General features: G+C 35.1%; 1 protein-coding gene across 1 annotated transcript; it reads left to right on the top strand.

Moving 5' to 3' along the window:
- Positions 1-445: 445 nt before the first annotated feature.
- LOC149259788 (uncharacterized) lies at positions 446-5,309 on the top strand. The gene is made up of 5 exons (XM_089455188.1): positions 446-751; positions 971-2,058; positions 2,227-4,489; positions 4,620-4,788; positions 5,011-5,309. The coding sequence occupies exons 1-5, from the start codon at positions 446-448 to the stop codon at positions 5,307-5,309; spliced, it is 4,125 nt and encodes a 1,374-aa protein (XP_089311314.1).
- The last annotated feature ends 11,279 nt before the right edge of the window (positions 5,310-16,588 follow it).

Genomic DNA, 16,588 nt, shown 5'->3' with positions numbered 1-16,588 from the left:
CATCGCTGGGGAAACCTCAATCTAATCCAAAGCCCAATGCTGATTTCAAAGATGGCTCCTCCTCAGGAGAACAGGTGGAGACCATGGAGACACAAGAGGAAACTGGAAATAAGTCGAAGCAAGTGAAAGATATTGAAGGCGAATCATCGACTCCTCCAGTTGATGATGGTCAGCAGGGGAAAGAAGGTAATGAAGAGCATATCAGCCTCGCCTCCGAATCTGAGGAGGACTCGGAAGAGAGAGATTCTGAGACAGATAACTCGCAAGTCACTCCTATTAAATCGACAAGGGGCCGGAAATCCAAGAAGAAACAGCATGAGGAAAAAACTTATCTAGATGTCCTACAAGGTTCTCAAAAAACCCTCAAAGGAATGATGAATACGAGATCTGGGCGCAAGAGTAACAGGGCTCCAAAAGGAGCCTCAATCCCCCAAATCAGTAAATAATGAAATACGTCTCCTGGAACTGTAGAGGATTAGGCAGCAGGTTGAAAGAGGAAGCCGTCAAAGACATAGTGAGAATATATTCACTTGAAATCCTTCTCATCCAGGAGACTAAGCTGGAGGAACCCCTTCTCCTCCAAACCAGTAAAGTATTTTGGCAAAAAGGTCAAGGAAGAGCGGTTAGTGCAAGAGGTGCTTCTGGTGGAATAGCCACCTTCTGGAACAGCTCCATTTATGATCTCATTCAAGAAAAAAGCAGTCCCCATTGGCTTTTCACTCAGCTCCTTCACAAAGATTCTGGTCAACAAGTAAGTATGTTTAATTTATATGCTCCTGTTTCGCCAGGGGAAAAAAAAATTTGTTGGAACTCGCTTCAATCTTTTCTTTCAGAACAAAATCCAGGAAATATTATCATTGCAGGGGATCTGAATGTCACCCTTGCTCTTGATGAGAAAAAGGGAGGCTCCATTGTCAGGGACCTTGCTAGAGAATGGGTTGAAGATATTATGCTGGGCTGGGACCTGGAGGATATAAAACCTACTTCAGGCAAATTCACCTCGTCCAACAAAAGATTAGCCCCAAATCATATAGCTGCCCGTTTGGACAGATTCCTTGTTCATTCATCCTTCCTGACTTGCGGTCTAATGGCCACTTCTAAAATTCTTCCAAATCTCATTTCTGATCACAAGCCCATCCTCCTCGAGCTTTCACTGGATGGTAATTTAGGCCCCATTCCATTCAGGTTCAGCCCTCTGTGGATTCAGCAAGAAGGATTTCAAGATGTAGTTTCGGATGCCTGGAATAGGCCTGTCCATGGTTCCCCTTTCTATGTGTGGGAAGAGAAAATTAGAGTTTTAAAAAGAAGTCTTAAGGAGTGGGCAAAAAGATTGGAAACACCTTCTGCCAAAAGAAAAGAATCTCTCAACAACCTTGCTGCCCACCAAACAGCAATGGAGAATAGTCCTGTAACTCAAAATCTCCTTCAAAAAGAAGTCGAGCTGCAAAAAAAGGTTCACAAATCTAGCAGGGAGGAGGAAGAATTTTGGAGACAGAAATCTAGAAATTTATGGTTAAAGTCCAGAGATAGGAACACCAGCTTCTTTCACAAGCAAGCCGAAGCCAGAAAACACTTCAAAACAGTTTCTGAGATACAATACCAAAACACAGTTATAAAGGATTTTGATGGCATCAAGAGAGCTGCTTATTCTTTCTTCAAAGATCTTTATTCGGCTCCTGAAGAAAACCCTATAGATCCCCAGGCCTATCCGATGGATTTAATTCCCAATAGCGTTAAGGATTCGGACAACGCCATGCTGACTGCTCCGATCAGCTTGGATGAAATTAAGCATATTCTGGATTCTATGGAGCCTGATAAAGCCCCAGGTCCTGATGGGTTCACTGTCAGGTTTTTCTTGGCCTGCTGGTCGACAATCAAAAAAGATTTACTGAGAATGGTCAGAAAATCCCAGAATTGTGCAAAGTTGGGCGGTGGCATCAATTCGGCATTTCTAGCATTGATCCCAAAGGAGAAAGGCGCTCTCGACTTTAGCAGATTTAGGCCCATATCATTGTTCAACTCTAGCTACAAGCTGGTCTCCAAAATAATTGCCAACAGGTTAAAGAATATTTTGCCAGCCATCATCCCTGAAAATCAAGGCGGATTCATAAAAGGAAGAAAGATTTTGGACAACATTGTGCTGGTGCAAGAAGCTGTCCATTCAAGTTGCCAAAGAAAAGAGAAAGGTATGGTTATTAAGCTCGATCTGGCTAATGATTTCGATAGGGTAAGACATGATTTTTTGTTCAATGTAATGAAGAATATAGGTTTCTCATCCGCCTTCATAAACTGGGTGAATGCCTGTATTGCCTCGCCATGTATCGCACCTCTGGTCAATGGCCGCTCAACTGACTTCTTCCAAGCCTCTAGAGGCCTCAGACAAGGCTGTCCCTTGTCTCCTCTCCTTTATGCTATTCAGGCCTCGGTCCTCAGTTTCCAGCTTGATCACAATCAGAAGATTCAAATTCTACCTGGCCTTAGAATGACTCAGAGGGTGAAGGATATCAATCATGCACAGTTCGCAGATGACACTTTGCTGCTTGGAGGAGCCAGCCTAATCTCTGCCAGATCCTTCAAGAAGGAGCTGGACATTTACAAATCGATCTCAGGAAGCAAAATTAACTATCGGAAATGCTCAATCTATGGCTGGAACTGCACGATTAAGGAGTTGTCTGACATTGCAAGGCTTTTAGAAATGGATGGAAATCGTAATTGGGAGTCTTTTAAATATCTCGGGATCCCAATCTTCAAAACCAAACCCAAACTGGCCCATTGGATGCCGCTGCTCGATAAGTTAAAGAACAGAATCCAAGCTTGGGGTGCCTCATGGCTGAATAATGCAGGGAAAGTCATCCTGATGAAGTCAGTCCTTATAAGTATGCCGCTTTACCAAAACTCAGTTCTCCTCGCCCCCAAATCCTTTCTCAGCAAAATGGACAGTTTGTTGAGAAGATTTCTATGGGAAGGTGGGAACAACAACGACAGAAGGATCCATTTAGTGAACTGGGAGACCATCAAGAAACCTCTTCTGGAAGGCGGCCTCCATCTACGTAACTTGGCTGCTCAAAACCTTGCTTTGGGATCCAAGATCTTGTGGAATTTAGTTTCCGGTAAATCTAGTTGGAGCAAAAGAGTCATCTGGAAGAAATACTACCAAGGACAACGCTTGAGATGCCTGGATAAGCCTCCAAGAACCTTAAAAGGATCTCCGATCTTCAATCTCTGCAGTCATGCTATGGAGCAGTTCAGCCAGCAACTTTACTGGATCCCAGGTAATGGGAGAAAAATTAAAATCTGGGAAGATTCAATTCTGGGAGACCAACCTTTGATTCAAGTGGAGGGGCTTGCAAATATCAGAGCTTGGCTTCAGTCCTCCAACTTGCACACCTTGTGGGACATTTCCACCTGGAAGAAAGATCCTGATAGGCTCTGGGATTGTTGGAATTTGGGAGAGATTCCTCATATGTTGCAGGGGGAAGCTTCACTTCTGCTGGATCTGCTTCAAGGCAAGTCTCCCTCAAAGGCCACCTATAAAGACAAAAGAGGCTGGGGTTCCCTCTCAGGCTCTTACACAGCTGCCGAAGGTTACAAAAGTATTCTGGCTGTCCCTTATGCTCCTCCTAACCCAGCTATATGGAAATTCATATGGGATTTCCCCTCTCTCCCCAAAATTGACTTTTTCTGTTGGACTGTTGCGCACAACAGCATTCTCACCAGAGACAATTTGAGAAGAAGAGGGATGGAAGGGCCCTCCAGATGCCCCCTTTGTTTGGCTGTTGAAGAAAATGTCAATCATCTACTGTTGCTCTTCCCTTTTGCTCAGGTAGTATGGAAGGGAGTTCTGAGGTTAAACCAGGCAAATTTTGTTCTTCCAGAAAGTATCTCTAATCTATTCCGAACCTGGGTCATTCTTCCTCCCTTTTGCCTTAAAAAAAAAAGTCTTCTCAAAATAAGCTGGATGTGGATCCCTAAGTTTATATGCTGGAAGCTGTGGTTGGAGAGAAATAATAGGATTTTCAGAGGAGAAAGCTGCAATCCTACACGGTTAGTTTCCAAAATCAAAGCTCTGCTAGGCGAGGCTTTGGAAGTCAATTCTACTTCCAGGAATGAATTGAAGTTGGTCAAAGAAGAGGAGCAATGGCTCCAAGAACTGGTACCGAATCTGAACAAAAGATCCACACCTTCTGCTCCTATCCATGCCAACTGGGAGATCAGACTGGAGGAACAGGAGTTTATAAAGTGGAGATCAACCTTAGATGATTACTTTTTGTTCTTTGATGGGGCTTCTAAAGGAAACCCTGGGGCGGCAGGCAGTGGTGGGGTTCTTTTGAAACCTGGAGGATCAACAGAGTTGCGATTCCATTGGGGCCTGGGCACCGAAACCAACAATAGAGCAGAGGCTCTAACACTGTGGCAAGGGCTGAACCTGGCAATTAATCGAAACATCCTCTCTCTCTGTGTTTTCGGAGACTCTAGGCTCATCATCCAGGTAATGTCCTCTCATAAGACGCCCCATCAGATCCATTTAGCCACTGTTTTCAAAAAAATTCAACTCTTACTGCCCAAGTTCAGGAAAATCTCCTTCTATCACATATTAAGGGGGCTCAACTCTCAAGCAGATTTGGAGGCCAATCTTGGCTCCCTCTGCAACCGAAGAGCACTGGTGGTTAATTCGAGGGAATCCTTCTGTCCTATTCCATAAGGTTCATGCTGTTCGATTTGCTGTTTCTGATCCAATGGTTATTTCGCTGCTCCGCCCTCCTCTGTTTCTCGGGTCCTTCCCTCAGGGTAATTTCAAAGCTTTATAAAGTATTGATTTCAGGTCAGACAACCCTCTTATCAATACCCCTATCTCCTGTCAAAACTCCTCTTGCGGATTCAAAACTCCTCTAAAGTCATCTCAGATCCTGACCAGAACATACCCTGTTCTCTCACCCGAACATTGATTTCCTCTCATATCTGAACACCCTCAAAGCTTTTCATTCCCTAATGGAGGCACTCGTTCTGTAGTTTCAAGAAATGCATTTTTGTGCGATGAAGATCCTCATGTCACCTGTATATCCTCCAAAGAAACTGACGATCCACTTAAGCTCGATTCTCCATTGCTAGCTGGTTCAGGGATTGTCCAAAGAAGCCCGTCGACCTCGATCGTTACAGCGATCATAGCCGGGCAACTCCTTCATCTATGCGGATTCTTCTCTTATCGGAACATCCAATGCTTCTGTAATGAATCGCCTGTTGTGTTATTTCCTGTTCTCGGCGTTAGTTGGACAGAACAGTTTATGAATACTCTCCTTCTGACAAGCTGAAATGTAAATGCTAGCGGCAGGCAGTTTGCCGCCATAAATAAAATCTATAACCGTTAATGTCAAAAAAAAAAAAAATTGGTAAATAATACTAATATTTATAATTTTATTTTTAAATAGAAATTTTCCATAAATCAATATTTAATATTAATAGTTATTTAAATTTTAATAGAAATTGTAATAATTAAAAACAAATTAATTGATTTGCACGCAGTGCAGTGAATGGGCCAACAACTTAATTTATTTTTAGATAATTTCAATGCGTTAACCATTTTGTTGTGCATTTATTCCATTGCACAAGCTGGCATCGGTGGGTGTTGTAGCCCTGTACTTTTGAATTTAATTCCATGCCTCGAGCTGTGCGCTAGATGGTGCTGAGACAACGACAGATGTCAGACATAACACAAGTTTCTCGTTGCAAAAATTTTCAGAAATAAACAATTCCGATAGTGAATATCAACCTCCGTCTCTATAAACAGAGACAAAAAGTTGGGTCCAAACAACCACATAAGTATGTTAAGTGAATCTACAATCGGGATAAGGGTTGCCGAAAATACCAACTTACCCTTAGACAAGTTAGGAGAAGAAAGGGTTTTAGTTAGATGGGAAAGCCCATTGCAATCCCAATGAGTAGAAATTCTACACCTAACCTTCAAACTTGAGTGCCAATGAGCAGAAATTCCATGTCTAACCTTGAACCATGAAGCCCGTGGGTTAAGGAACTGTGAGCTTATAAATAAAGGGGCCCTGTTGTGTTATGAAATACAAAAAGACAAAATTGTTCTAAACATGTCTTTAATGACCGGAAATATAAAACAAAAACAAAATGAATATCTTTGATTCATTTTTTTTACCCCTATTTTTGAAGTTAATAAATAAAAGTAACTAGCCACCTCTACTTCACAACAATATTCACTAGTTTTCAGTGCCAAAAAAAAAAGCTGAATATATTAATTTTATAATTCTATTACATGATTGTGTGATAAAGGTAAATATAAGAAAAAATTTTCTTTGTCATATAACAAATGGAAAACATGACTATATATAAAGAAAATACATATAACTTGTCAACATGACTGTATATACAGAAAACATAAAACTTGGCAGATATGAAGATTAAAACCAAAGTCTGTGAGATGAAACTAGCAGTGATACCTGAACATGAAACAGAAGATAAAAAATCAAGTACATGATACATACTAAGACATTCATGTATTTCCTATATACCCAGCATTGAGAAATGTTGAATTTGGTGCGTGACGGACCCCACTGTGATGTTCAAATTCCATATTCTTCACTGTGAACGCAGGCCCCTCTTAGATAGTTCATCAGTGATCATGTTCTGGGAGCGTCTGACATTATTGATGAAGTAGTGCTTTGAAGATTTCTAGAAAGAGGATATTCTATACATCCATCCAGCAATATTGGCATTGTAAATGGAGTGTTTACCAATTACATGATCTATAACGAATTTTGATACGCCATAGATCCGAAGAGAACCGATATTTAAAAAAGAGCAGAAAAATAGAAGACCATGGCTTTAAAGAAAAATATAAAGCCATGGTTTCAACTTTATTCACCGAAGACCATGGCTTTAAAAAAAAATATAAAGCCATGGCTTCAACTTTATTCACCGAAGACATTTATATATTGGATGAGAGTTCGTGACTTTTGAACTTAAAGGTGAAGATTTAATGTGCGGGAAATATGTTTTGTTTGAAGCATTATCCACGGTTAGAATTTAGAATTTATAATGTAGGTAAAGTGGACTTAATAAAAGAGTCAAAACAGCAAATATTTTCGATCTATTTAATATCACTGACCAGATTGAAAATTATTGCATGTGTTTAATATTTATCGTCATAAAAGTTGCTGAAAAAAGTAATGAAGACAACGTTTACTCTCTTATAGTAGAATTATTGAGTAGATGGGTGGCAAGTTTGCCCAACAATAGGAACACATCAAATCTTTTCTTTTTGGATGTGCATGATAATCGAGAAGGATTTGAGTTAGAATATTTTTTAGTTAACCTATTTTTAATTGTGGCAATGATTAATCAAACCTTAAACGTGGGATTGATTGGACCAACATTTAATGTTGCCACCAATATGGATTCGCATCACATATAATTCTGTGTTCGCTTTTACACCATGTGGATATTAGACATACACATACCGTTGCAAACAGTTCTTCTCTTTTGGGTGCAGATCTATACTTAATATAAATCGGCATACAAGGTCAAGTAGACTATATTTTACAAATAAACTCTCCATAATGGACAATAGCTGTAGAGAGGTTGGCATGATTAATGAAATCGATATATGTATATCGCATAATAATCAAATGCCATATGGTTGTCTATGTGATAATGTGACCAAATCCCTATGTATTGTCAGTCTCTTACAATCCTTGCATGTAGCAACACATTTCTGTATTATTGACATAAAAATATATATTTTATTTGAATGTAATATAAATTTTATAAGTAGTCTTTTGGCATAATTATGGTGTAATGAGTCAATATAAAACATAATTTGTAAATGTGGATATGAAACTATTTATATTAAATGTTAAAATAACTATTTCAAAAATATATTTTATTGTGTATAAAAAATAAAAATAAATAAATAAATAAATCTTAAAAATTAATAAAATTATAATATTATTTTAAATTATTATTATTAGTTGAGTTTTACTAGTATAATTATTTGAAGATGGGCCTTGTCAACAAGGTGACCCAAAACCTCAAGGGGGTGGTTGTTTCATGTGCTAGGGAGATATTTGACCATAGTTGACCATGGTTGGTTATGATTGACAATAGTTGACCATGATTAATATTATAAACCTAAGAAAATAATAAAACCAAGTGATTGATATTATAAACCAAAGAGATTAATAAACCCAAAGGATTAATACCAAAACCTCAAGGGATTATGAACCCAAGGAACTAATATCGTAAACCCAAGATATATAAACCCTAAGATAAATATTATAAACGTTAAAATAAACGTGGTTAAATAAACACTTAATAAATTAGAGATACAAATCTCATTACACTATAATGATTTACTGTAAAAAAAAAAGATGTGAGACATCAAATTTTCCAACTTGGAGAATTATATGGCTACTATGTTTTGTAAAATATAGATGTGCTTTTAATATGATGTTGGTTTTTATTCATATTCATGTATTTTTAAACCTTTTTTTTTTATACGATATGGATTAAGATAATTTGATTTAGTAAATTATATATTGATTTATCTTTAATATAGTGGTCTTTGAAAATGATAAAAAAAAAAATATTTTTATTAATTGGTTTGATAAAATATATAGTTTTATTAATTAGATATATTTTTTATAGTTAAGAAGTAAGTTGATATTATTTTTCATTTAATAATAATAATATTAATAGTGTCTATCCTTTAATTTAAATTAATAAATTAATAAGTATTATTAAACAATACTATTATTTAATATTAATAAATAATAATATTATTAAATATAAATATTATTAAAAATAAATAATAATGATTAATAATACTATAAACAAATTAAACCATGGGGCTTTGGATTGATGGTGAATGGGTGCACCATTAAGGCACTCCTTGCAATAGGTCATTGGTTCAAATCCCCCTTGGGTGCTTACCTACCTAAATAAATAAATAACAATATTTTATTATGTAGAGAGAAAATTTCGAGAGAAATCACACTAAATGATTTATTGGAGCCAACATTTCGAACCCTCCATTGTGGTTCATCATTAGGGCAAAGGTGGAGCATCTGATCTAACATTAACAGTGTATATAGGCAGGAATGCTTCAAAAAATATATAAATTGATCCGTTAAAAAGTCAAAAATAAAAATTAATTAAATAAAAATTAAATGTTATAAAGTCAAAGTAATTACAAACATATATATATATATATATATATATATATAGATATATCTATCTAATAATTAAGCATAAAAAATGAATAATTAAGAATCATACAAATTTTCAAAAAAATTAAAAATAAATAAATAAAAATGATTTTTTATAAATAAAAATAAGCATAAGAAATCAAGAATTAAGAATTATACATTTTTTCAATAAATATAAATAAATAAATAGATAAATAAATAAATGTAAAATGTAAATTAAATAAATAATAATATTAAATCAATAAAAATTAAGAAAGATATATATCAAGGGAAAATCAAAATCAAGATAAACGGAGAAATTCATGGAATAAATAAAAATAGGAATGGAGAGTAGGGATGCAGTTTCTACTAATTTTCCAACCTTCATCCCTATTTAGATTGTTACCATGCTTCTCAATTTCTAACACCTCTCTCAACTTCCTATGATGGAAGTGATCAATTTTGGCTAAAACCCGAGAATCCTCAATACATATGTCGTCTTTAGTATTAGACGCATGCTCAGCTAAGAAAGACGAGCGGGACCTGTTATGCCTAATACCTGCCACATGCTCTTGGATCCTCTTCTTGATGGAATGACCCGTTTCTCCAATATAGGGTGTTTTGCATCAACAAGGGACTAAGTAAACACCTTTCATATCTTTGGGGTCAACTTGATCCTTAACTGACCTAAGGGAGCTCTAGATAGTGTTGAGGGGCTTGAAGGAACTATGCACCTTATTTTTACTTAGAATGTGGGCGATCTTTTCAGTGGTTTTGAGAATGAATGGAAGATGAACACAGTTTGCAAAACCAAGAGGATCCTTTTTTGGCTTAGGCCCAAGGCTAGCTTTTCGAAACGCTTTGAGTCCAAGGTGTTTATTATAGCCATTACCATCAAAAAAATTTAGAAGATGGGACTTTTCACTTTCAAAGTGACTTTCATTAGAAGCCCTAAGAGCTCTAGTGGCTAGGGTGTTGTGAACACCAAATTTTTGAGGAAGATAGTGACGGGAGCTTGGATGAAGGTACTGCTCAGTGTGCTTTTGTTTACGATAAACCTGTTGAGAAAAGGTACCATCTCCATTCATAGAGATAAGAGCATCGAGGGAGGAAGACTACCATTAACCTCAATTTCCAGTGGAGGGTTCGAAACATTGGTTCCAATAAATTATTTGTTGTGATTTCTCCAGAAAATTTTCTCTCTAAACATTATGGATCATAGAAGTCTAAGCTTAGAATTATTTTATTATACCATCGTCAATCCCTTGGGTTTATTATTCCCTTGTTTATAATATCAACCATGGTAAATCATAGTCAACCATGGTTAACCATGGTCAACCATGGTCAAATGTCGCATTTTGACAAAAATTGTCTCCATTTGAAAATAGTGGACAATCATGGATGACAAAGATTGTGTTTTTATGAAAAAACATCCATAGTCAACCATGGTCCAATGTCGCATTGTGACAAAGATTGTTTTGATATGAAAAACATTCATGGTCAGCCATGCTCCAATGTCACATTTTGATAAGGATTGTCTCAATATGAAAATCAACAATGGTCAACCATGATTATTTTAGCATTTATAATATTTATCTTAGGGTTTATATACCTTGGATTTATAATATTAGTCCCCTGGGTTTAATAGTATTCGCTTCGGTTCATAATCCTTTGGGGTTTTAATATTAATCTCTTGGTTTTATTATTCCCGTAGGTTTATAATATCAATCATGGTCAATCATAACCAACCATGGTCGATTGTCATATTATGACAAGGATTGTCTCAATATGAAAATTAACCATGGTCAATGATATTTATTTTAGTGTTTATAATATTTATCTTAGGGTTTATATACCTTGGGTTTATAATATTAGTCCCTTAGGTTTAATGTTATTCCCTTGGTTTCATAATCCCTTAGGGTTTTAGTATTAATCCCTTGGGATTTTTATTCCCTTTGGTTTATAATATCAATCCCTTGGGTTTAATATTCCCTTGTGTTTATAATATCAATGATGGTAAAAATGATCAAGCATAGTCAAACATGGTTAACCATGGTCAAATGTCGCATTGTGACAAAAATTGTCTCCATGTGAAAATCATGGACAATCATGGACAATCATGATCAACCATGGTTGATCATGGTCAACGTTATTTTATAGAATCCAACATTGTCAACCATGGTCAATCATGGTTGAATGTAGCATTGTGACAAAAATTGTCTCAATTTAAAAAATATCCATGGTCAACCATGGTCCAACGTCACATTGTCACAAAGATTATCTTAATATGAAAAACATACAATGTCAACCATGGTCAACCATGTTTATTTTAGTGTTTATAATTTTTATCATATGGTTTAAAATTGCTTGGGTTCATAATCCCTTTGGGTTTTAGTATTAATCCCTTGGGTTTGTAATAGTAATCCCTCGGGTTTATTATTCTCTTGGTTTTATAATATCAATCATGGTCAACCGTGGTCTAACGACGCATTGTGTTAAGGATTGTCTCAATATGAAAATCAACCATGGTCAACCATGTTTATTTTGGTGTTTACATTTATCTTAGGGTTTATATTCCTTGGCTTTATAATATTAGTCCCTTGGATTTAATATTATTCCATTGGGTTCATAATCCCTTGGGATTTTAGTATTAATCCCTTGGATTTATAACATCAATCATGGTCGACCATCATCAATCATTTCCAACCATGATCAACCATGATCAGTCATGGACAACCATGGTCAGTCATAGCCAACCATGGTCAACCATGGTCAAATGTCACATTGTGACAAAGATTGTCTCAATATGAAAACCAACCATGCTCAACCATGGTTCAAGGTCGCATTGTGTCAAAGATTGTCTCGTTTATAGTATTTATCTTAAGGTTTATATACCTTGGGTTTAGAATATTAATTCATTAGGTTTAATATTACTTGCTTGGGTTTATAATGCCTTGGGTATTTAGTATTAATCCCTTGGGTTTATTATTCCCGTTTGGTTTATAATATGAATCCTTTGGGTTTATTAATCTAAGGGTTCACATTATTCTTTAACTATATTATTTAATCTTATTTAATTATTGAATATAATAATAATAATAATGTTGTTGCAATAGTTGTTGTTGTTTTTTTTTTTTTCGTATTATTATTTCTATTGTTATATATTTATCAATGGTAGATACAAATGAAGTCTTCGGTTATATACATTTAAAATCACATGTAATAATATCTATACATGTAAAAAAATGTAATATTATTATTTTTGAATCCACACGTAAATTTATAATTACAGGTTGGAGGTTTGGTCAATATGTTTAACATATTCTCTGTCATATGTTTTTTCTGACCTAGGTAAACTTATTGTTATTACTTGGTGTAACTCAACCAAAAAATTCTTATCATTTTGTTGTTATCATTTTCCTTATTACAATAGTTTTTTTTTTATTATCATTTTGTGCCCCTCATTTTGTATCTAGGTTTATAATATTTATCTTAGTGTTTATAATATTAATATTAGGGTTTATAATCCCTTGGGTTTTAGTATTAATCCCTTGGATTTACCATTAATCCCTTGGGTTTAATACTATTCCCCTGGGTTTATAATCCCTCGGGTTTTTAGTATTATTCCCTTGGGTTTATTATTCCCTTCGATTTATAATATTTATCTTAGGGTTTATATACATTGGGTTTATAATTTTAATCCCTTGGGTTTATAATACCTTGGGTTTTTAGTATAAATTCATTGGGTTTATTATTTCGTTGGGTTTATAATATCAATCGCTTGGGTATATGGATCTAAGGGCTCATATTCGTACGGTATAATGTTACTCATTGGATTTTTAATATTAGTCATTGAGTTTAATATAATATTATTAATTAAAAATTATTAATATAAATTATTTATAAAACCAATATTTATTAATATTATTTTATTAATAAATATTGTTAATTAATATTAATAATATTCTTTTGTTAGTTTTTTTTATTAAATCCAAGGTATTTATACTAATAACACAAGCTATTATAAATCCAAAGAAACGATATTAAACCCAAGGGATTAATATTATAAACCCATGATATGTAATATTGTTTTTAACAATATTTATATTAATTAATACTTAATTAAACATATTTATATTAATAAAATAATATTTAATTAGTTATTTAATTAATTCATTAATAATAATTAATTCACTCATAATATTATTTAATAATAATAATTATAATAATCATATTTATAGGCCTTCCACGTATATTAACCACATTTACTAATGTTGTTGTGTTAGTCATTAATCCTTTCAAAAAATACAAAGTCATTTTTCATACCTAATTCCGAAAAAAGCAACATTCCAAGTTAGATCCTATGTCAAGAAAACTGATCTTTGTTGGATATGGTGATGGAATCAAGGGATATAGATTGTGGAATCCTATTACCCACAATATCATCATAAACAGAGATGTAATATTTGATGAATTTTCTTTCTCAAAATTAGATGTAAAGAATGATATGAAACAAGATTATGTACCACAATCACAGCAAGTTCAATTTGATATATAGTCATCAATGAGGACGAATCCTGAGGATGTTCATGATGAGGAGTTTCTAGAAACTCCTAAGGAAGATGAACATACAGAAACCCCTCAAGAAACAGAAGAAATGCCACAAAAAACTCTACGAAGATCTACACGGATCAAGTCACTTCCTAAAAAATATGAAGATTTTGTCACTTTTGTTGCTTTGATTTCTAATGAAGGGGAACCAAGTTGTTATCAGGAAGCATTGGAATCAATCAATAGTGAAAAATGGAAACAAGCCATGAAGGAAGAAATGGATTCTTTGAAAAAGAACAAAACATGGGATCTGGTGGAACTTCCTGAGAATAGAAAGGTAGTTGGTAGCAAATGGATATACAAACTGAAGAAAGGAGTTGATGACACAGTTGTGAAGTACAAGGCAAGACTGGTTGCAAAAGGATTTTCTCAAAAAGCAGGTATTGACTTTCATGAGATATTTTCTCCAGTTGTAAAACTTGTTTCACTTAGAATTGTATTAGCACTAGTTGCCTTACATAATCTGGAGTTAGAACAGCTAGATGTTAAAACAAAATTTTTACATGGAGATTTAGATGAAGATATTTTCATGGAACAACCAGAAGGATTTGTTCAAAATCGCAACAAGAAATTTGTTTGCAAGCTCAAGAAATCATTGTATGGCCTAAAGCAGAGTCCCAGGCAGTGGTACAAGAAGTTTGATTCTTTCATGGTGAGCCAAAAATTTACTAGAAGTGAGTATGATCATTGCATTTACTTTAAAAAATTGGAAAATGACATATTCATAATTTTGGTGCTATATGTTGATGATATGCTTGTAGCAAGCAGAAGCATAGTTGAAATTAACATATTAAAGGCTCAATTGGCTAGGATGTTTGATATGAAAGATCTAGGAGAAACAAGACAAATTTTGGGCATAGAGATACACAGAGACAGGAAAAATGGCAAGTTGTGGTTATCACAAGAGAAGTATATGGAGAAAATACTTCAAAGATTTAGTATGAACAATGTGAAACCAGTTAACATCCCTTTAGCTTCTCATTTTAAGCTTTCTTCAGGTTTGAGTCCTAGTAAAGATGAAGAAAAGGATTATATGTCTCATGTACCATATGCTAATGCAGTAGGATTTTTGATGTATGCGATGGTATGTACAAGGCCAGATATTTCACATGCAGTGGGTGCTTTGGTATATTAGAGGCACAAGTAATTATTGTATCATTTTTAATGGTTCCAGTGATGAAGTGTGTGGTTATGCTGATTCTGATTTTGCAGGTGATTTAGACAAAAGAAGATCCACTTCTGGATATATCTTTACTCTTGCAGGAGGTCCTATTAGTTGGATGTCGAAGCTTCAAAGTATAGTTGCTTGGGTAAAAGGTTTGCTTGGTGAGTTGGGAAGATTTCGGAAAAATGTAAAAGTTTTCTGTGATAGTCAAAGTGCTATTCATTTGGCTAAAAATCTAGCTTATCACAGTAAGACAAAACATATTCCTGTAAAATATCATTTTATCAAACATGTTATTGATGAAGGTGGAGTGGTTCTTGAAAAAGTTCACACTCAAAAGAATTATGAAGACATGCTCATGAAACTAGTGGTGTTAGAGAAGCTACGTTGGAGTTTGGCTTCTCTTGGCTTGAAGAAAATATAATAGAATAAAACAAAGAGCAAGGTATCAAGTAAATTTTGTCAAGGTCGAGATTGTTGAAACATGTGACAACAAACCCCTAAATTTGAGCTTTAGTCATCTAAATTCAGATCCTATCTATCTAGATTCAGTTGTGTATGTGTCAATTCAGTTGGAGTATTGATAGGAGAGCATTTACTATTCAGTTTTGTAAACGAGTGAATAGAGGCCATATATACCTAGGCGAATTGATTTTTTTTCTTTTCGAAAGGTGTGTCAAGAGGGATGTAAGTCTTCGAGACTGTTGTAATCTCCAATTTTCTGAACAGAAAGAATAACCGATACCATTGCCAATTTTCTGAACAGAAAGAATAACCGATACCATTGCTTAGTGGATACCATTGCCAATTTTCTGAACAGAAAGAATAACCGATACCATTGCTTAGTGGATGTAGCCCAAATTTAAGTGAACCATGGAAATCTCTGTGTTAATATTATGTATTTGCCATCTTATAGTTAGTCTGTGTATTTATCTATAATTTCTGTTGTATATTGGTTTATTTTGGGGCTGAAAGGTTTACCGGACTCCAATATAAAATGGTATGGCTGAGTCCTGTGTGTGATCGATGTGTACACTATTTGGAAATCCAGTGTCGAACCAGAGTAACATGTATTGAAAATGCGATGTGTCGGAATAAGGTTGGTGTCCCTAAAAAGTAAAGGCGTGGACGGTTAAGAAGATTACACATGTACGATAGTAAACGGGAAGGTCGGTCAGAACTAGTGAACTGGAAATATTATATATTATGTTGCTCAAGATTATTACTATTATAATGAGACTGAGAATAGTTCAAGGAGGAGAGGATTGAACGGAGGCACTAGATATCTTGCTTCGAGAACCTTCCCTGCGCATGAATTTGTTTCGAAAACCTTCCCTCGGCATGTATCGGTATATAGAGGATTGGTCAGACGCACTAAACAGGCTCTTTGAAGAACATGATGATGAGGAGGATGCACTACACAGGCTCTTTCAAGAACATGACGACTATGAGGATCAAGAAAATGACGATGAGGAACATGACAATTATGGGGATGCACTGCGCAGGCTCCTTCAAGAACATGACGATAAGGAAAGTGACGATTATGGGGATTCAATACGTAGGGTCTTTAAAGAACGTGACGATGAGGAACATGACAATTATTGGG

The sequence above is a fragment of the Pinus tabuliformis genome, chromosome 6 (assembly GCF_031772625.1).
Source record: "Pinus tabuliformis cultivar Carrire ecotype Pingquan chromosome 6, CPIR1, whole genome shotgun sequence".
In the NCBI taxonomy this organism is placed as follows: domain Eukaryota; kingdom Viridiplantae; phylum Streptophyta; class Pinopsida; order Pinales; family Pinaceae; genus Pinus; species Pinus tabuliformis.
The sequence above is the reverse complement of the archived record's forward strand: the minus strand, read 5'-3'. Positions and strand labels throughout refer to the sequence as shown.

What these genes read in the sequence shown, in the direction of transcription:
- LOC149259788 (XM_089455188.1), top strand. Translation starts at nt 446, where the DNA reads ATGAAATACGTCTCCTGGAACTGTAGAGGATTAGGCAGCAGGTTGAAA. An exon ending in ACAAAGATTCTGGTCAACAA is followed by an intron (nt 752 to 970) that starts GTAAGTATGTTT and finishes TGGGACCTGGAG; the next exon opens with GATATAAAACCTACTTCAGG. An exon ending in TCTCGGGTCCTTCCCTCAGG is followed by an intron (nt 4,789 to 5,010) that starts GTAATTTCAAAG and finishes CTCGTTCTGTAG; the next exon opens with TTTCAAGAAATGCATTTTTG.